The sequence below is a fragment of the Lineus longissimus genome, chromosome 2, assembly GCF_910592395.1.
Source record: "Lineus longissimus chromosome 2, tnLinLong1.2, whole genome shotgun sequence".
In the NCBI taxonomy this organism is placed as follows: domain Eukaryota; kingdom Metazoa; phylum Nemertea; class Pilidiophora; order Heteronemertea; family Lineidae; genus Lineus; species Lineus longissimus.
This window is the reverse complement of record NC_088309.1, coordinates 28,321,504-28,343,812: the sequence shown is the minus strand read 5'-3', so window position 1 is coordinate 28,343,812 and position 22,309 is coordinate 28,321,504. Positions and strand designations below refer to the sequence as shown.

General features: G+C 41.6%; 2 protein-coding genes across 3 annotated transcripts; one reads left to right on the top strand and one right to left on the bottom strand.

The window, feature by feature from the left end:
* Nucleotides 1–588: 588 nt before the first annotated feature.
* Nucleotides 589–11,271, bottom strand: LOC135483393 (chondroitin sulfate synthase 1-like). Its single transcript, XM_064764257.1, has 3 exons — nucleotides 11,137–11,271; nucleotides 9,911–11,019; nucleotides 589–6,488 (listed from the first exon to the last, which is right to left on the bottom strand). Exons 2-3 carry the CDS (start codon nucleotides 10,751–10,753, stop codon nucleotides 4,950–4,952), a joined length of 2,382 nt encoding a protein of 793 aa, XP_064620327.1. The 5' UTR covers nucleotides 10,754–11,019; nucleotides 11,137–11,271; the 3' UTR covers nucleotides 589–4,949.
* Nucleotides 11,272–13,001: 1,730 nt separating this feature from the next.
* Nucleotides 13,002–21,621, top strand: LOC135483392 (regulation of nuclear pre-mRNA domain-containing protein 2-like). Of its 2 annotated transcripts, XM_064764255.1 has the most exons (10): nucleotides 13,002–13,374; nucleotides 13,999–14,128; nucleotides 14,479–14,579; nucleotides 14,859–14,926; nucleotides 15,107–15,233; nucleotides 15,390–15,565; nucleotides 15,900–16,122; nucleotides 16,740–16,832; nucleotides 17,737–17,865; nucleotides 18,100–21,621. In XM_064764255.1, exons 1-10 carry the CDS (start codon nucleotides 13,215–13,217, stop codon nucleotides 20,124–20,126), a joined length of 3,234 nt encoding a protein of 1,077 aa, XP_064620325.1. In that variant the 5' UTR covers nucleotides 13,002–13,214; the 3' UTR covers nucleotides 20,127–21,621. The 2 variants fall into 2 exon arrangements, with proteins under 2 accessions (XP_064620325.1, XP_064620326.1); XM_064764256.1 differs by lacking the exon at nucleotides 16,740–16,832.
* The last annotated feature ends 688 nt before the right edge of the window (nucleotides 21,622–22,309 follow it).

The following is a 22,309-nucleotide window of genomic DNA, read 5'->3' as shown; positions in this document are numbered from 1 at the left end:
GCGAGCAGGACAAGATCTTTGTGTCCCAGATAACCTAGCCATTATGCGGAGGTTGTGACTGCAGGACCCAATCACCACACCTCCACCGTGCTTTGGTAGCACCATCTTCTTAAGCAGGATGTTAGTGCCAAACAAGATGTAGCATGATGCGGAGGTTGTGACTATTTATTGGAAGAGATTACCACGTCCCTTTCTCTCCTCTGGTATCACAATCTGTGAGACTGTATTGCTCCTCCTCTTCAAGCAAGATGTGAGCCAAGGTTAGGTCACAAGTTTCTAATTATCATAGCCTTGCATCTTGCATCGATTTTAAACACAACTGTTGGAGTACCTGTCCTTGAGCATCTCAGCCACACTTCCTCCTCAACGTGGAACCCCAACGTTGTGACTAATGAGCAAGAGGACTGAGCAAGTTCAAGGACAATGATATCCAAACAACCATTATGATTCCTTTCTACACTCACAACCCACCTGGTGAGAAATCAAGGAACTTTCAGGACCAGCCTACCTTCCAGGTTAAAGATCTTGTGATGTCTTCCTCCAAACTGCCTTACAGAGAGACAAAATGTAGTGAGTCAAACTCGAATGGATTACAAATAAAGTGCTTTATTAATTAACTTGTTTATACATCATCCCTCTCTCTCAATTACAAACCTGCTCACCATTGCATGCTTTGATTATTTATCAAGATATAATGTTTTCAAAATCTATAACTATAACACAGCACCAGAATCCATAAGTAAAGGCACCAATCAAAATTGGTCCATTAACCGCTTACATGATAAGTTACAATAAGAAAAATACAACCAAAGCCTTAATACTTTTCAGCCACTCATTTCATTGAACTTGTGCAAAACCAATTTCCAAAAATATCATTTTTGTGGCGTAATTCCTAACAAGTGAAGCTATAAACTTCCAAATTGTACTTTAACAGTGCTACATGCTTTTAGGTGCCAAAGACTAGAATTGTCCATCAGTAAATGAATGTCAAGCTATCAAGCCAAATTTGCATAGTGATGTTCCCCTACTATTGTAACCCTTACTCCTTTCCCTTGAATGTCATTCAAGCGAATTCAAATTACCCAGGACGAGATTTGAACCGATACCCAAGACAAGACGTAGTGGTTTTCACCCAATACACACCACCACTACACTTTAGTTTACTCTTGTTCCAATACATTTAGCCAGATGAAAACCCACTAGAAAAAAACTATGTGGAGTGCATCTGTTTGCCTTGGGCGCTATGAGCTTGAGTTGTAAACATGGCGAAGATTTGCAGCAATCGATCAGTTATAAATTAGCTCAATTGAACCTGGGGTCTTGCATTCCAAGATGCATAACATCGCATCACAGTCATGAGTAGCCTTGGTAAAACTGTATGGCTTTGTCGGTCTCTCGAACAGCATTCACAAGGAAAGTGAGCAAGACTTTACATGTCTGGACGATGCCAAGACTACCAGAGGTCATTGTTTGACGTGTGAGAATAAAGCTCATATAACAGCTGCATATTTTGTTATCATCCAATTACCCAGCTCCACCCACGAACCAGATGATAACTCATGTATCGTTTTGATGATTACACACAATGTAGCTTTTTTTTCTGTTGGGGAATTGGATAACCTGAGACTTTGGATGTCTGGATAAAGCCAAGATTACCAGAGGTCATTGTCCGACGTGAGAAGCTGATATACAGCAGCATATTTTGTTATCAAAAGAGTAGACAATGAAAACGAATCTGATCTCAAGTGAGCGGATGTAACTACTTCTTCTCACTTTTATAGCTTACAAAGTGACAGACTTGTATACTTATGACTATTTCCACACAAAAACTTTGACTTATCATGGTGCAAACATACACTTAGGTGGTAAAAATCTTACCAATATATGTATGTACTAAAGGTACTTAAGTAATGCTGCTCACTTCGTCAACAATGATAAACATGGACTATTTGCCATTTGAACACATCAATTGACTGTAAAGAGTATCAAGTTTGCACATAGATGAATTTATCAAATATTCTGGCAGTGTTTCTAAAGAGCAATGATATTGCAGAGGCTATACATCATTAACTGAACCACTAAATCAGCAGATCGTGTCTTGATAAACAATATTTTGTCATTTGGAGTAACATATTAATTGATCCAAAACTTTATGAGTTCCCTTACCCAGAATCGTACATGAAGGTGACGGTTGAGTTCAGCTTTTGATGTGAATTTCCTGTAGGGCCACCAGACAACCTTGCTCATAACATGATTACATACTCTTCATGATCTTGACCTTGACACATCACTCTTGAATAAACGTCCTGATACATGCAATGCTTCTTTCCAATTCATCAAATGGTAGTAGTTTCCACCAGCCATCACTAATGTGGAGTTCATGACAGAGACAATTTTGTGATGCATCAGAAAATGTAAAAGAAAAACTCTCTAACAAAACAGTGGTAACTTCTTGGGTACCTTGTGGGGGTGCATTGTGGGGGTACATTGTGGGGGTGCATGTAAGTGCCTTCTCCACACAAGATGTCTGAAATCTACATTAGTGCCAGCCTGGTCATGGTCATTTGCCACACCTCCGAGGACTATCAATTTAAGTGCAACAATGCAAACTGGATGGCAAGAGAGATTAACAGTGTGGTCAACAAAGAGGACATAACATACAAAAGGTTATATTGCATATATTCCATAGCACCAACTCTTTGTCAATTACAATGACAGGTTTTTAAATATGGATGTACAAAATATTTCAACCGGCAATTTATGTTTAAGTATTACTGCCTCTTAAAAATGTGCAAACATTGAGTACAAACTGTTTCAAGAAATATCAAAAAGTTAGGCAAGTTTTGGCACCAGTCTCTATGTATCAGCAATCATCAAACACTACACAAAATACACTGGAAAAAAGGCAGAAAATAAATTTAAAATTGCATCACTTTTTTATTATTTGTGTCAAACCCTATAATGATGCCCAGTTGCTCAATAAGCGTTAGTGACAAATGCTAGAGTTAGCTCAACTAAAGTATAATCTCCTTCAGTAAATTTCAACCCCCACATTTCTGATAACGCTGATTGAGCAACCGGGCCCTGTAGTCACTCCATAAGGACACCAAAGTTCAGTCTCAAATGAGTACAGTTCAATGAGGAACACCTAGTCAGTCATGAAGGTGTCTTAAATACCATAGAGCATTTCCACACACCCTCTGTGCTCAGAGATGATGTTGTTGGACTATGTCAACAGCGAGAGTTCATTCCAGGCTAAACCCACTCATATTACCTGCAGGACGGGATTCTTTTCATACCAGCAGTGTACCATAATTAATCAATATCATACATTCAATTCAAATATGACAAGCTTAGCACCATGAGGCAAACCAAAATATTAGTTTTTGAAAATGATAACTGGAGGGGTGAACATTCAGCCATGACCAGTCACAGCGTCACTGAACCTGCTCTCCAACAGATAGAAAAGTCAACGTTACTATGAACTAAGGAATTGATACCAAACTAGAGGTATTGCTCGTCTCACCCGAACCGCGAGGGTTGAGCTAAAGTGTAGGCCAAAACCAAAAAGCTGACGCACTCATATACATACACCAAAACCAAATGTACCCTACAACTTACTGTCAAGGGGTTAATCAATGAAAAATAAGCTAGATGAGAACACAGATGTCTTATCATCAGATACAGTTAGACAAACACGCCAGTCAACCTACATCAACACACAGCCACATCACTGTTGTTCTACTTGACCCAGCCCAAATCTAACTTCCTGCAGCAGTGCCAGCTCGAATATCAAAAGAAGAAATCTGTTACTATTCTGGGCCTGAGGATTCACTTCCGCTTTTTCACACTTAAAAAAATGCCTCTTATTTCTTCAATCAAACCGAGGTTGAGGACCTTTTGGGGGGAAATGGCGGAGAATTATCTAATGACAAATGATGTTACTCTATTTCCTGCAAGTAGGCCTATTTCCTGTGGACATATCTGCAAACCATGCCAGGAAAGACCTGCAATTAACCATTGCCATAACTTGCATGGCAGAGTGAAGATGTCAGAGTGGAACTCAAGATAAATCGAGCACTTTCGTTGAGATCAAGATCAATGACATTCCTCTCCCGCCTAATTAGACTTTAACCAAACACATGCTGGTGATTGAGTTCAGTCAGGCTGGGGCAACCAAGTACACTGTAGCATTATAGGTTATAGAAATACATCAAGGTCATCAGTACTGTTTAAGTTTTAATTGTTTATAGATGCAATGTTGATCTCTTCCAGTCAAAGAGTCTCACATCAGGATGAGGTCAAGGACTGCAATGGCCATTATTAAGACTTTACCAAAACAGGGTGGGGTCCAGGTGGGTGGCATTTTAATAGATTCTTGATGACACATCTCAATTCTAGGGTAATTATTTCAAACATATGTCTTGAAACTCCTTTGGCCTCCTAATGTCAAGCCCGAGTGAGTTGCCCTAATAACAAGCGAATCTTTTCCCAAACAGAGAGGAATCCTTGTAAGGAGGTCAAAAACTCTGAAAACTGAAGGATATTTGGTGTCTTTGACTATGAGTGCATGGACCTCCCTGCCCAGAAGACGTGTTCTCTTAGGTAGGCCCCATGAAGCAAGAACTTGACAGACAAGTTCGACAGATCTATACAACCAAGCCAATACAATAAAGACCCCAAGTTCCTTCTGGAGAAGGGTTTTGTTGCCAGAGCTTACAGAATATTAAACTACAACGAAATCACAACAGACTACATTGTATACTCCATTTTGCAAAAAAAGCACTCCTCGTTCTTGGTACAGTTTGTCTGATTCTGGCAAAGTTAGTTTAGATTCCATAGACTTTCATGTTTCAGATGAAATTTCACTGTTTCATTTTCTATACGAAATCACCAAAAATCAGTGTGCAAGTTTTTTGTGGAATGGAGTATGGACATGATAATTTTTATCATCTTGTTGAAATCGTAGTTGATTGAGGACCAACAGCATTATTATTGATTACCTCCTTGTTGAGTAGGTGATGGTTGTTGTACACCAAGTTAGCCAAATACTCCTGTGACGCGAAGCTCCGTGCGCCAGACCCCTGACACATCTGATACTGAATGGACGGCAAAGACTTATCACAGTGCGATTGATGGAAGAAATGCACAAGGCCAGGATCTGCTGCACGGAATAAACGCAGATGAGTTTTTGAAACCTTTTCACAAAGGTCAACATCCTCTTTCCCCCAACCTTCAATGCGTAAATCAAATCCACCAGCAGAAACAAGGTCACCTTTGTATATTCCAGTCATGCCGAAACCATAGAAACGCCAGTAGCCATGGGTGTCGGTGAATATGAAAGGATTGAAAGAGCACGACCCCTGGGGGCATATTGCATCCTCAGAATAGCGGCTAAACACAATGGGGTAGTAAACTTGCTGCATGAATTTTGTGTTGACACGCACCCTCTCCACTGCTTCCTGGGAGAAATAGATGTCAACATCGATAAAGAACAGTAACGCGTTAGAGTCGTATAAGTCACTCCCTCTGGTGAGTGCCAGCGCTCGTGAAAACGCACCTTTTAACTCAACAACCCTGAGATCATAAGTTGGATATTTAGCTTTTAACTTCTGGACTAACTGTATCACATCAGCGGGGCGACTTTCTGAAACCTCTGAAAACAGCACCACAGCAAGTTCCACTTTGTCGCCTGTCTTCAGGCAAGTGTTTTCAAAATTGTTCAAAAACCTGGTGAAGGGTTCAAACCTTCCTGCCAGTGGTAAGATGAAGTGGACTGTTCTTGGATCTTCCACAGCAGCAGATTTATGGAGATCATTCGACTGACTTGAACTTGATTCAAGAAGATCTTCAACCAAGATTTCAGGCTCTGAAAATGACTGTTGTACGTAGGCATGTCGCCGGACGTTTACCGTAATCCGCTTGCCCTTGTGTTTACGGTAAATTAGTAGTAAATCCAATATGTAATCAGCACCGTATAGCGGATTAACCCGCTGATACCCATACAAGATGTCTTTATAATCTATAGTCCGCCCTCGTTGACGAGCATTTTTATTAACGAGTCTCATAACTTTCCTAATGATATGATTTAGACCTTTCACCTGGAACATTGTCAATCCTTGACGTGGGTTTTGACTGCCTAAGTTGTATTGATATTTGTGAAAGAAGTCCCATGGAACTAAATCTTGCCGTGAAAGAGAGGAATAACGTGTTAAAGAGAGGCCAAATTTTAAATATTTCTTGGGCGATTTCCCATGCTGCTCATCGCCGAGGAGTTGATCCATGAAGAATGTTGACCGCTGTAACTGCATCAGTCGGTGCTTCAAGTCTTGGATCTTTTTGGTCTGGTAATGATTGTGAATGCGATATAGATAGCGTGAGTCTTTCACTGGATGGAGTGTGATGGCAGAAGGTATCTCGTCCAGCTTCCCTTCTCGCGAGTACGACCCTTTTGGTTCTTCATGGTTCTGATAGAACATATGCTGCATCTGCAACGAGAGAAATGATCTTAATTAACTGCTGTCAATGTAGGTCTCACAGGAAAACCAATGCACGAAATGGAAAGGAAGTGGATCCATAGGATAAGTGCTGGACACCTTATCACAATTCCCAAAAGGTGATGGGCTCCAAGCATCCCAAGTTTTGGGGGTTCTCCATGAGACACATCAGAAACATATTAAAACATGTACTTCAAATAACGGTTTTTGGACACAAACATGTGAATCATTTATGAGGCTTGCCTTATTATGTCATAATCTGAAAGTGGATCAAAATGAATGTACGATTGCGTCATGCCTGGTGACTTACAACCCATCTTGACCCTCAATGTATTGACATTGCTTATGCTTACAACCCGATTTGGTATAATGCGTCACATTTTTTTGTACCATGTAACATAATGATTGTTGGTGAAATAAGCCCAATCTGAATTGTTCTGTGATTTTGTAACACGCAATCACAAGTTAATCAAGAGGTTTATAATCTACATACAACCACATTTTTCACACTTTAATAATAATTAGAGTACACTTAGGCCAATTAGTCTTATGGCAACATATCCTCATTATAGAGGTCAACTTCTACAAAAATAGAATAGAACATTGCTGCTGGGAGGGAATTTTTATCTGAAAGTTTAGAGTAGATGTCAGCTACTAACCGATTACCCCCCAAACGTCAAGCATGAAGAAATCTACCAAATTGACAGAACCCTCAACAAACATGACAAACCAGGAGACCCCAGAGCTCTGCACCCTGCCCTTTTTGTGGTCGCAGGTGGCTGTGATCAGCGATTCATGTCGCAGCCATCTGCGATGACCCCCACAGACAAGTCATTTTCATTGTTTGTGATCATGATAGCATGTTGCAGCAAAATGAAAATTGCTTGGAACCAAAAAACTGCTTGTCCTTTGAGCCTAAAATACATAGTTGATAACTAAGTACAAGTCAGTAAACTTGATACAAGTCATTCCTATTTTTGTGTGCTTATTCCCGACGATTCATCCACAAGTTGGCCCATATGTTGAAGGTTCATGGAGAACTCGGCTTTGACACAGATTGGAGACATTCCACAACTATTGTGTGCTATATACTTGTATAATTGTAATGATTCACCGAAGTCTAATTATCATGAGAACAGTGATGAAAACCAAGCTGAATGTATACAACACTTATCACTCAGCATCATAAGTGGAGCAAATCATGGTTGAATCAAAATTCACAACAGAAAACTGGAGTTGAGACCATATGTAAGGACGAGAAGCACTGCTGAACTAGTCATGCTGGATAACAAATCAAATAAGCAAGCAATCATATTGGCCTATTATCCCAATTTCAGTTTGGGATCCTGGAGACTCCGAGTCCAAGACAGGTTTACTCTTTGAATCCTGAATCTGCTTGGTAAAAGTGAAGGGATAGGACCTTCAATGGCTTTGGTGTGGTAAATGTGAAGGGAAAATATGGCCTCTGCTAAACATGACAGGCCCTTATGTACGGTACTATGGTAAAAGTGAAGGGATAATAGGCCTGCTCATGGGCACAGCCAGCTCTTTCCTCCTCAACAACTGTTCCCTCTCCTATTTGCCCTACCACCAACAGTTCTCACTAATAAGCTCGCTTGTACCAATGTGCTTTTCCTGTAATAGACAAGAGAAGCAATGTTCCAATACCTGAGTCAGGCATCACCTTACACCAATACATATCATACTAGTGTACCAGTCATGCCAATGATGCAAACATCTTCCGAGAATTAGAGACTGGTGAGAAGTTTCTTCATTGAGCTGCAAGGCTAGCAGCAAGAGCATGGAAACATGCCAGGGTATTTACATGATTGAGTTTCTTCACCAATCAAGGAGGAAATTGTCTGGAGTGCAATCAAATCATCGTCACCTTCAACATATTACAATTTTACCCCCTCTAACAATCGCGAAAGGATTAGGCTCTTGAAAAAGAGGTTGAGAATTATACTGAGATGAAATGCCTCAAAGTCCAAAATGAAACTTATGACCACATATTCAATATTTGGGACAGAGCTGAGTTGAATCAGTTATTCAGATCTTGACACAATTCATTACCAGCCGATTACTCAGTTCCTCAAATCAAGAACAGGTACTGGGAGCAAATGAGACAAGTCACACATATTCAACTTGAGAATGACAATGGTTGAGAATCTCAGAGTCAAAGGGGAAGACAGTGTCAGTGTGTGGTGCCAAAGGTCCAGAGATTGAACCTTCTCCGACTATTTTTTGTTTTGTTTGACCAGGGTGCCTCTGTCATGTCTGTGACCTATCTTGTCAAGGAGGGGTAGTTGTGCATATATCATGTAATGTAGGGTGCTGGGTCATCCTTGTGTTTTCTATTAACTTTTGACCCCTCAGCATCCATGCGTCAGCTTTAAAAAGCTGTGAAAATCAATGATTTAGAAGTTAAAATATCTTCTAGCATGTTTGTTTGTTGGTAGGTATGATTTGTTTTGAACAGCTGGCAGCTTACACAGCTTCTGATCATGCTGAGGGAAAAAGGCAGACTTGTAACTAGCAGAGTCAGGTAGCTAAGTAGAAACAGTCAAAAGAAAAATCATCTCGGCAACATTTATGGGGCTTTTGTTAAATAGCTTGAATCAAGAGAACTGACTATTAAAAACTATCCAAGGCACCATTTTCTCTTGGAAAGTTCCCCAGACATTGGCATTGCCAGACAAATACCAGACATTGTGGGCAATACGGGAAATATAACTGTCTCACAGAGCAATATGAAGGGGAACAGGGAACCAGGAGAACTAAGGCTGTCCTGGGAGTCACTTAAGGCTATTGCATTACTGTGACAGACACATCAAATTTTGACAAACATGACATACCCTAGTAAAATCAGTGCTGCTTGCCACCTAAATCGTAATTGAAATCATAATTGAATTGTATAGGATCACAAAAGTATGTTGGTTTGATAGATGAGGAAGGAAGGGTCTGGTGGTGTAGCAAATTATGCTCATTCACATAAAACACATGTCAAGGTGGAAAACATTGCACCTGCTAATGTTACTTGCATAATGATAGGTAATCTTTATATTTTTATTAAGCTCCATTATATAACTGATTTCTATCATAAAGAGCTGCCTGTGTAGGCACTCTACATACATCCTGAAGTTAAATAATGGACCTACTCATTTACAAGGAGTACTTAACTAGAATCAAGAGGCATTAATGAAAAGAGGCCCCACTTCCTGGCACTTGGCTGATGGTTGGACAAACTTACAAATATTTCAAGAATAATGAGTGTTCACACAATGACATTTTCTAGAATTACTATGTCTTCAGAATCTGAACCAAAATTCTAACAAATCACTGGCTCGAAATGAAACATGTGCTGAAATGTGACCAACTATATTATTAGACTACCGGTACGCCATGCAACTTACCTCAAAGGCCCACGTACACTGCACATTAGCAAACTTGCCAACACATCTTCCTACTTCAACGTCTTCGTGTTTTGTGTAAAGATGATTCAAACAATAGCTGATGTGCGGCACAATACGTTTCAAGGTCTCCCTGCTGAAAATCATTGAAGTTCCTCCCATACAAAAGTTCTCATTACTTTTCAAACTAAGTTTTCCGACCTCTGACTTGAGGCCTTGACCCGCTTGTCCAATGTAGTAAGGTTTTGAGCTGTTGATGGAATGTAGAAATTTGGCAAGTTTTTCACCGCGGATAAAAACGTCATCATCTGATCGCACAAACCACTCATACTTGTCAATATATTTATCATGCATATACTTCAACATCATAAATGACTTTTTCTGTGGTGGGTACATGTTATCCGTAACCCCAGGAAGATCTACAATAGGCAAGCCACTGTATCCCTCTTTATCCTGAATACTTGAGAAAAATTCCACTTTTCCAGGGATTGTTGATGCCCATGTTCTAAAAACGCCCATCGCTCTGGTGTCAAGGAACTTCTTTGCGGTCATCACACCAACAAAGATGGATCCTGTATTATCATTTTGAGTCTGGAACTGATGGTTATCAACATTAGGATGGTCTCTTCCTGAATCTAGAGACAAGACAGAACTCAAGTGAAGGACTTTCACAGGTGAATGAAGGTCACCACAACGTTTTAAACGAGCACATGATCCGATAGAGTAGTGGCAGAGAAGAAATCCTGACAGTGCACCCAACAGAAGTATCAAAATACAATTCATCGTTACTTTGAGTTTTTTTGAGTACCACAAGTTGGGGAATGCTTTCCTCTTCTGTGGTGTCATCTTGAATAAAGTGTCACTTGCAGGTTGTAATTATAGGTACGGAACATAGAAACCATTTGATACATAAAGTTGCCTTGAAGTTGAAGTCATGATGCTCTCACGGTTCGGATTGATGTGTTTCAGAAGAACTTGCAGAATTTGCTCACAAAGATTGAAAGAATTAGAAGCCATCAGTGGTACGACTACAAGAAGACATCTGTGAGTTTGGAATTCCTTCCAGAGCATAGAACTGTTGATGATGACATTCAAAGAAGAGCGATTTGCATCTGAAATGAGAGAAAAAACATTCTGAAGGTTGCGAATAATTTATCTTGTTTGTGAGCGGATCCACCAAATTGGGACGTAGCTCCGATAAAACTATAATAAAACTCGATACCACTTACATGAAATACGAATCGCCCGCCGTGACACAACTATTGAGAGCAGGTGTGATCCTGCATGATGAATATTCAGGACGAATGCTCCCGGTCGATAAAAATCTTTATGCAAAATAAGATAAAGCGAACTAAAGTAAAAACTGAACCAATGCACGTCCGCAGATTGGAGCGAAACGATCGGGGGCGAAAGGGTCAGGGAGCGAAACGCCCATACCGGGTTAACGTTATATCCAATCCGCGTTAGCAGGTCATGTGATCTTTGAGATTTGCATAAACTGATTTCAACCTATGTCCAAACAAGATATTTGTAGGTCTAATTTGACAGTGACCAACTAAGTGGTCTAGTCACCAGTCAGACAAGGATCCCATTTTGCGCGCAAGTGCGCATTTCAAATGGTGAACAATAATTGCGCTCTTGGGTTTTCCCGATGTTTTGAAAATGGTTTCTTAAATGGGGACTATGGGTGATGGGCCATCTCGGCCTAACGCCAACTCGGCCTACCAACTCGGCCTCCGCCCGGACCAACTCGGCCTGGGTAAAAAACCAACTTGGCCAGGGTTATAATGTTTTTGGTTTTTGGTTAATTTCTTCTTATATATGTGAATCAGTTGCACTCGTTTAGTTGGTATACCATGGTCTACCTTTCCTGTAAATTTGAAGATAATTCATTGGGCGATACAGGAGAAAATTGATGGTTTTTCTGCTGATCACAGAATGGCCGGGCCGAGTTCGCCGGGGAACGACCTCTCCTGTTAAATGCAGTTCGCGACCAAAATATAGACTAGGCATGAGGAGCACTGGAGGTACCTGGAGTGGGCAGGCATAAAAACTTAGCATACTTAGTTCTGATGCCATCTTAAACTGCCGACATATTTTATCGGCAATTAATAGGAGACATTAAGATACAAGTGACATAAATACTAGTCATACTTGTAAATGTTACACAACTTTACTTGCAATATAAGTTCTTATCTGCCATCTATAAATCAAAACCTGGTCGTGTAATTCATACTCCCAGTCACTGAGTGAAGACTGAAGACCTGCCACCTCAGTTCCAACTATAGCCGCAGACGATGAATTCATTTCACATTTCAAACCTTTCTTTCTTATTTGCATGTCATATTTTTATCCTCCGCTAATAGCTGTAATTAGCTGAGCTGGGGGGGGGGGGGGGGGGGGGTCATTCAAACCCTGCATCCACCCTCAGATACACAACAGGGGAGCTAGGGAGGAAGGACTTTCGTTTAAACTGACCAGAACCTGGTATAACTGTCCTAAATGTCTGGTCCAGAGTAGTCTCTTTAATATGTAATTAAGGGTGACTCTGTCAATATATACATAAGATACGTTTTTGTAATGCACTTAATGCTTAAGGTTCAAAGACAAGTTAATCTGCACTATGCACAACAATCTGTACTAGTTTTTGTACGAATAAACATACAGTATATAGAATACTTCTCATTCCTACACTCTGAGTTATAGGCCTACCATTAGCATCGAGGTAAGGTTATTAAGCTGATGTTGTCCGCAAGTGGAATACCAGTAGGCCTATTATCTCATCCAGGAAGATAATGTATAGGCCTACCGATGAATAATGAAGTGAAAAAAAGCCTCATCATCTTTTTAAATCTCTCGGACGGTAAACCGGATCAATCATTCCCATGTCCTAAAAAGCAGAGACTACCGGGAAAACCCAAGTCGGCAATTGTTGCCATTTGAACTGCGCACGTGCGTTTGTTTACAGTTTATTTCCCGCGAAATCTCAAAGATCACATGACCTGCTAACGCGGATTGGATATAACATCGACTCGGCTACCGGTATTCTTCAACGCCTTCTATCGAACGTGTGTAAAACCAACACCAACATGGCGGGATGACTGTTCCGACCTGATCGGTGAAAATTCCCAACCACATTTTTCGTATTTCTGCTTCTTATTTCAATCTGATATTCATAGATGAAAAACGCATCTATAGATAACATACCCTAGCGCGTAGCCAACCTGTTTTAAACGTAAATTAGACCCCAACAGGCATCTGATGTTGTAATTTGTGGAGAGGGGTTCCATCCATCACTCCAAAAAACATGGCTGCTGATCAGATCAATGTTGAGAAAACTGTGGAGAAAAAGTTCCACATCGTGAACAATACCCAGGACAATATACAGGGACTTTCACTGTGGATAATCCATCATAAAGCAGATGCTAAAAAGATTGTGCAAACTTGGGCCAAGGTGGTTAAAAAATGTAAGCATGATGATTGATATTTACATTAGGGCTATCTTGATACTGTTCTGTGTTTAAGGCCTAGGCCTAGGCCAACTGCGAGTAGGCTACTGAGCATCTGAGTGATGGCTCAGTACAGTGGAGAGTGGTGAACTTAGTTTATCTTTGGTTTATCCGTCACCATCGGTTGGCTTTGCCTTGTTTTGGCGTTTGTTCAACAGTCGGAACAAGTGAAGAGGTGGTGGTGCCGGCGATCGACGGTGAAGACACCTTAAATAATGCACATACATGATGCTGGCGTCATGGTTCATGTATCATGGTAATGGTATCTATAGTATATCAGCCATGCATCGCATGGCGCGTCCCGACATGCTGATGATTGCGGTTGATTGCCGTGAACCAAAGTATGTTGGTTGGGCTGTGCTTACCATGCTTCGTACATTATAACCATCATTCAGGACATGCAGTTACTTGAAATTAGTAGACGAGTTCAACAGAAGTTATCTGTTCATCAGTCTGTTTTGGTCTAAATCATCACAGCTGAGACTAGTTGGGACTGACTTTAAAATGAGGCTAAATTACTTCGTTTTTCATCAATGCATTATTCCTTCCTGTTTTAGCCTTCATTTCATTCTTTTATTTTAGCCAAGGCAAATCATCGCCTGACCCTGTTTTACTTGTGCAATGATGTGGTACAAAACTGTAAGAGAAAAAATGCCAAAGAGTACATCGGTTTATTCAAGGAAGTTCTCACAGATGCTGTTCCTCTTGTCAGGTAAGAGAGGGAAAAAAGCCAAAAGATTTGTCTGCTTATCCAGTCAGTTGTTTACTGGTTGGGATTCATAATATGCTGACCTTTGAATTCCTTAATTTAGGAGAAGTCTTGTTCGATTGGCAGGTTAATTCATTCTAATTTTTGGTGTTAAACCGAAGCAGTATTATAAGTTTTGTTGGCTTCATAATCTATTGCCTTAGAGGTATAGTGTCAAACTACAGTAAATACGGTCAGATCATCTTGGCAAAATGAAAGTTTCCTTAAATGGTTCATGATCAAATACAAGTTGATATGAGCATTTCTACATTGTTGTTCTTACTTAACTACATTTGTTCCTGTTCGCTCTGCAGACATGAATCTGTACGGCCGTCGATCAAGCGAATGTTGAAAATCTGGGATGAGCGCAATGTCTATAACGAAGAGTTCATATTAGGGCTACAAGAACTACTGGGTAAGGTATCACTTTATGTATGGTTATGATTCAAGTGATTCTTAACTGAATGGATGATGGAGCTGCATCTCTTGACTGCTTGTGGCTGCTGATATATGACCCAAAACAGAGGTGAGCTTGGTGAGCATAAAAGTGTGCAAGACAGAATCAATACTCAGGCAGTAGAAGAAACTGGTGTTATTCCTCCTATCTGCTTGGTTAAAATTTGTGAAATGCTTAGGCAAACTATGTTCCGTGTGTATATCACCACCTTATTGTCAAGTTCTTTCTCTCCTCCAGTGACAGAAGAGGAGCGAGAGCTGAAGCAGCAACAGGAAGTGGATGCCAAACTTCTCGCAGAGTTCAAGGTAAATGATATCACTAAAGAGGTGACATGGATAGTGAGGATCATGGGTTGGATCGTTAGCTTGTCACACTTCTTTTGCTTTAATTCTCAGTGTGAGATTTGATGTCTTCTCGGCAGTCACCAGTGATTACTTACTGTAATATACCAGTTGTCCTTTACTAAAATTTATATTTCATTTCAGCCTCAAGTTGTAGTGGAGACGTTACGAGGATTCCGTCGATTTGAGACAGAACTGGATGTGAAACAAAGACAGATAATATCTTATAAAATCAATGCATCTACTTCAGAGCAAATCAAAAGGTTAAAGGGTGAGTGTTTGAATCATGTGGTCTAAAGTTCTTGTGAAGTGATCATGAGCATGTATGATTACCTTTGTCAAGTTGATGTGCTGGAAGGTAAAACAGAGGATTGGTCAAACAAATACGTCTTTCCAGTAACCACAACTGTTTTCCACTTCTCTTCAGATCGTCGGCAAGGTGCTGAGTTCAACCATCAGTTTGAAGATGCCCAGGTGAAAGTGGAGGACTACATCCTTGGTGTTGAGAGAGTGATTAAAGAGCGGGCAGCATTGATTGACTTGCTTGCCATGACGGAACATTTCTATGAGCTTCAGTATGGAGAGGCTAAAGTGGTTGCAAATGTAAGTTGAGCTGAAAGAGAGAAGTCGACTTATCATTGTGTTTAACTTTTTGCAACACATTTGAAGGCAATGCTTCCTTTGGGTTTGGAATGAACGGATGATGTTGACTTCAGCAGAGAGAAGTCACTGGTTTTGCCACCAAGCTTTAGCTGACTAGAGAAAATAATAGTTTATCAGTCATTGTTGTCTTTATAGGTGTTGGACATCTTGTCTTGTGTAAAATCTATGGACATCATTGAAAGTGCAGTTACTTTGTGAAGGGCCTTGGCAGCAAGCGATCTGCCAGAGTCGTCAGTCTCTGTTTACTTGATTGGTGACTTACCCTTGATTTCAGGCCTACAAAAACTTTGGAACAAGAGTAAACAAACAAAGGAGGCATCTTGAGGAAGTGAAACGCACCCTTCCTGAGGTGATGAGTCCTCTGCCATCTCCAACCATGGATGCACCGTCTCCAACCGGCAGTGCTACACCCCCAGACCTCGCCATGCCATCCACTCTCAACAACCAGGTCATTGACATGGAGCTGGATGAAGACGCAAGTGGAGAACCTATTATCAGTAAGTATTACTTCTGTAAAGCCCCTGTGTGCCATTTACGGTTGTAGGACTTGTGTCACATTATTACATGTTGTAGAAGTTTTAATCATGAGAAACGTTGTTCCTTTTCTGGCAGGAATTATAAGTCCAGTCCAGTTTGTTTGTGTTTTCCTTTTTTTAGAGAGAAAGACCTAATCAACCTCCGTCTGTGGTTTTATCTTGATCTTGGCTTGGGGTCGTTTATGCTGTCTGCTTTTTGTAATTTGAAAGTTGGTGACCTGATGAACATCTCTATTAGAGTAGAAGTGGGTCAGCAAGCCGACGCTCGCCTCAACTTGGCTGACTTTAGAACAGAGTCCAACACTGAGCTCTGGTGTGACTTCGGCTTTGATACAATGAAGACAGAGTGAGAGTTTGGTGATAAAAGTTAGTTGGAAACCTAGACTGCTTTGTTTGGCTAAATTTGTCTGCTAAAAGTTTTCATTTATTGGTTGTGGTTGCCGATAACAAAAATTTCTCAAGCTATTTTCTTCGACCACACCCCATCCGCCACAGGGAAAGAATACTACAGTGTGTAATGAATGATTCCCTCTTTTCTCTTGATGGTTGAATATGCTTAGTATAAGCTTTGATTTCAGCTGGCGGCGTCCAGCGGAGGGCCTACACGACCACCGTTAACACCAACATATTCCCCATAGCCAGCGTCACGCAAATAATGATGAGCCATCAAGGTATAGCCACCGGTATTGCGGTAACCTAGGTTTCCACTAACTGTCACCCTGACCTGCTAAACTCGCTTCTGGCTGCTGATATTTGCCTTCAGTTTCAAACTTCCTTGATTCTTTTATAGCCTGTTCATTTTGATCACTTGTAGATAGTTTTTTGGCACAGTTTCTGATGAAAGCTCATTGAGGCTTTTAGCTAGTAAAAACTTTTCATCCTGGTTCATGACTAAATTGAATGCACATCCAAGCAATGGGATATTGTTCAGACTTTTCATCTCTATGGGTTTTCCTGGTGGTAAAGATCGATCCGGTGACGAGGTATTCATTATTTTCAGTGTGTTTTTAACTTCTTTCAGATGCTTTTGCCTCTATATACAGCAAATTATGCTTGCATGATGTTTTATTCTTTCTGAATCTAAGCTATTTTTATGATTCATGTAGACAAAGAAGTCTTGATTTTCTTTTCTGTTTTGATCTGATCTAGATGTAACTTTTTCATCTCATAGTTAGATGAATGACCTTATGTCTATTCGAAGATTAAAGAGTGTCCTAGACTTCTGTTGTGAATCCTTCCATATTCCATACCGGTCCTAGATTACCTCTAGATTGTCAAAGGACCAAGTAGTGCTTCCATTCACTAGCTGTGTTGGGGCAGACATGTGGCAATGTAATGTAGCCAGTAGATTTGCTCCATTGCAATTCTATTTTCATTTCTCACAGGTAAATCAAAGTGGTATTCTCCCTATGTTATCGTGGCTTGATGCCTCGAGTCTTTGTCACAATTGTGTGCTGCGTGTTTTGGTTTTCCTCACCTTCATACAAGGCAGTGAGGAACATGTCAGGAAAGTTTGGACAAGCCATCTACAGTTGTTGCTCTTCCCAATGTTCGGTTTCACTCTTGTCGTTACAGAGATGAGAACGAAAGAAGACGAAGCTTACTCGCCGCGATCCCAGGACTCGCCACCGTCACCCGAAGGTTCACCAATAGATCTCCAGCTCTCTCCCGACACAACAAAAGAAGATATGGATATTGTCAAAGGTCAGTATTGCGGATGGTCAATGTTCAGTGTTGAGTAAGTTAGGCCAGTATTTTCTGTTCTATACAGTCAGTCAGAGTAACTTTTCTTATTGTTCACATGATCTGGTTTGTCAACTGTTACGTTTTACCACATCTAAATTAACTGGTTCAAGTTGTAAAAAAGAGAGAACAACAGTAGGTCGTTTCTGAAGTGCACTCACACAAAGCCCTAATGCCACCCTTGTTGTCTTGTAGGTACAAGTCATGTGCCACAGTACTCACCTCGAGGAGGAGGTGGCAACCGCGCTGACAATATTCCAGTCCAGGTTGCCGATGCTGTTTACAATCCAAGAACGCACCTCGATCACCATAACTCCAGGTCTGACTACGACCTGATGAACGATGAAGTGTATATTCCTCAATCAACAGCCGCACCTGTCGTCAGTAGCAGCTTAACAGCTCTTGCTCAGATCCGTCAGATCGATTCAAGTGGTGATTCGACACCGGTAAAAGATGAAGGAGACACCACTCCGACACAAGATGAATTCCCCGACAGTGCTCAGTCTAATCCTGTGGACTTTCTCACCCGGTTAATTAATCAGTCTAAGAAGAGTACAGAACTAAGTCCAAGTTTATTACAGAACTTATCAATGCTTAGAGAAACGGTGAAAAAGCAAGCAACGGTGGCCAAGCTAATGGAGGATAGATCCGATAAAGAAAAATCTCAAAGTCCTACTCCCACAGGACCTTCTTCTTGGGCAGCTTGGAAGGCGCAAAAGCAGACTGTTTCATTGCCTGATTCATCAGGGGAGAGTACACCAGTACGCGATGTGGAACCTCTAGCTAATCAAATCCACAATGGGAGAAAGACTCTTGATGATCATTTACAGAAACAGTTGGAGGATGCCGCAAGGATTGCGAATGCCCCGCCTCCCCCTCCTCCTGAAGAACATTACACTCTCATGCCGGATGACTACGGCCATGCGCTGCTTGATCAGCTTCCAGTGCCAAATGAAGCATTGCGACGCCTCAATCCCAACAAGCTGGTCCAGGCTGCACCCGTGCATGATCATATGCGGTTGAGTTTCTCCCCGCCACGGCTAAGCTTTTCGCCACCGCAAGTGAGCGGGCCACAACATAATTCTCCTGACGCAGAGACTCGTGCACCAGTAGTAATTCATTTTAATCAACCAAAAAAGAGCATTTTGAAGAATTCTTCGAATATAACAGTATGTGGAGACAATGATACTGGCATACCTACCATTACAAACGCTGAATCACCAGGTTTAAGCATTCCTACTATTGGGGGTCTCAAACAACGTCCCATGAGGCCCCCCTTTCCTCCTATGCCAGGAAGTGAAGAAATGAGACCTGCTGCACCTGCTGGTGCTGGTACCGGCATTCGACCACCTGGCCCAACTACGCCACAAATTAAAACTACACCTGATGGAAATACAGAGGTCCAAAATGAGTTCATCAACAAACTGAAGCAAAAGACAGCAACTAGTCTATCTGTACCTGTGCAGCGACAGAATTCAAATTCGAATCTGCGGACTGTCATTACAGTGGATGCTGGCTTGCCTCCTCCACCCCCTCCCCCTGGCCCCCCTCCCCCCACTCATGAGAGTCAACAGGACCAGTATCCACCACGGCCATATAACCCGGAGTTCACACAACCGCCTCCTCCATTTGAGCCGCAGTACGACCCTGGTCAGTCATATCCCGAGGCTCCACCATCTTACAATCCCCAGGAGCCACCGCCATTTGATCCATCACGACCACCCCCAACATCCGCTGCTCCTCCATTCGATCCTACAAGACCGCCTCCTTTTGATTTTTCGCGGCCACCACCACAAGATTTGGGCCAGGGTGTTCAGGCAAGTCCTCATGGTCAACCTGTAAGTCCTCGGGGTCCCCAACCAGGAGATAGATCAGCGCCTTCTACCCCGCGTACTCCTCCTGCTGAGCAACATCCGTATAGCCCAGGGGCTGCTCCGATGCACTATGGTGAGAGGAGAGATAGCTTTCCTGGTGACTCTGTGGAACATTTCAATGACAGACGCGAACATTTCCCTGGGAAGAGTCCCGTTAGGAAACACTTTCAGCCTCCATTTGATGATGAGTTGCCCCCACGCTTTCCGCCACCACCTCCCGGATGGCACCCTCCTCCTCCACGCGATCGCTTTGATCCTTACCGAGATCAATATGGACGACCACTGCCTAAGAGGCCAATACCTCCTCCTGGACCTGGCTTTGATCAATTCTTTCCAAGACGCTACTGATCGGTAGGATTTTATCTCTTCTTGATTGGAGAAAGTGCATTACAAGGTCATGTCAGACCTGTCATCAATGTTTTATTGTGCAAAATGCCAGTCTGGATATCACCATTTTGTGGTGTTGTCTAAGTTTTTACAGGGCAGGATTTGGTCATCACGTCTGTGCTCCTGATCTGATGATCTATTTCCTTTGATTTCAGCAGAAAATCGTAAAAATGTGTATCTCTGGCCATAGGGAAAAAGGGCATGCTCTATGGCCATAGGGAAAAAGGGTATGCTCTATGGCCATTGGGAAAAGGGGTATGCTTTAGTGCAGTTGACTTTTTCCTGTCAATACCTGCGGCTTGGTGATCATAAGTTCGGGATGAGTTGCATGTAAAAGCTGTTGAGAAAGTACAACTTAGTACTCTGTGTTCGATGTTAGATTTGTTTTTCATTTTTGTGAGGGAATTCTAATAATCAACTGTTTGGGAAAGATTGTTGGCGGCTGTAGGGAACATCTTTTAACTGCATTGACATGTGTGGTCTGATATTACATTGTCCTACATGTTGTCCATGTGGACATTGGCTGGGGGGGGGGGGGGGGTATGAAAAGCTTGGACCATGCTGCTACCAAGTACAGCTGATTATTAGGCCCTTTGCAAGTCAACTGAATACTCAAGCTCCTTGTTGCTGATGTTCATTATGTTCAAGTCTTGATGTAAAAAGTGCTTATCACATTCCTCTTTGTAAACTTCAGTTATCAGAATCAGTTGCATCTCATAAAGCTCATACAGTCGGGAGATACTTGGTTGAGTTGACAGTGCTATACTACAGTATTCGAACAGTCTTTATGAAACCTTTAACAAGTTCTTGATGAAGGTTGTTCTGGGCGGCCTTCAGAGTGATACTAGTTGCGAGGAGGCCATTTGTTATGTTCACAGTATCTGTTGTATTCACTTTTCAACTGCAAACAGAGTAGTGGGCTTGTGGCTCTGTGGACACATGCTAATGAATGCCTCCCCCCCCCTTACATGTAGGTCTCAATATGGTCACTGTTTAATGAGAAGAAGTACTATTAATCTTCAATGTATAAAGGAGAGTAAAATTTTAAGAATTATGTGACAAATTTTATTGATTTCTGCTCCGTTTTCCTGTCAGATATATTTTCTTGCATCATGTCACTGATAGTGGTCTTTCAGAAAGTGCACTCGGAAGTCATAAAATCTGTTGTGTGAATTTAGAATGTCAGTATACTGTGCATTTAGAATTGTTAAGTTGCTACACTTCTGTGTCTGTGCTTTCTGGATGACGACTAACTTACCATGGCATTGTTACCTTTGTTTCAAAGGTGAGAGGTGAGCTTTGTCCTCCGCATGTTCAAGAGGAAAGCAGAGCATCACATGTTTATGTTGTAAACATTGTTTTTGTACAGTAGGATTGGATCAAGTCCAAAGATGGTGTTTCATGCACTGCTTTAGAAAGCAGGCGAGAAGTTCAATTATACAAGTTATGAAATGAATGGTGGAGTTATTACTTCTTATTTGATAGCGTCATGGGTTGAAAATCTGTAGTATTCAACCAAGCTGACAGCGACACAGTTGAGTTGCTTGTAGTCTCTTGTGGGATGACATTAAATACCGGTCTTCTGATGGTTCACAGTCACTACAGCGGAGACGAATCACAATCTGGATGTCCTTGGAAGACGTTGATCATCACACGGAGGACCTGCTGAGAAACGGATGTGCAGCGCCCATATTGCTGCATCCTTCTGGTCTGTCTGCTCTAGATAGATCATGAGGAAGAATGAATGGTGTTCTTGCTTGCAGTCATTTGGTGCTCGCCAGGTGTATGGTGTTTCTGAAGTCTTGTGTATCTGAATCCAGCCTGATTCACAGAGCAGTCGTGGAAACTAAGACCTTTGTGATAGTTTTGCTACATGAAGACAGGGGTATGATTGTTCCTCGGAGAAGAACTACCAGGAGCTTTGTTATAATGACCTACTTCCCTTGGACGAAGTCACAACCTGGTTGTCTTTGATAAAGCTAATCATCAAAGTGATGAAGAACCCATTGAGAAATTGATATGTTGCCCACAAGTCAGGTCAGTTGTTACTCTTGCCTTAATCCATTTCGTCATCCTGATCGTCCTTCCTCTATGGGTGAGGTGGGACAGTATTCCATGTCCCAAATGTCGTGGCATTTTTGAAG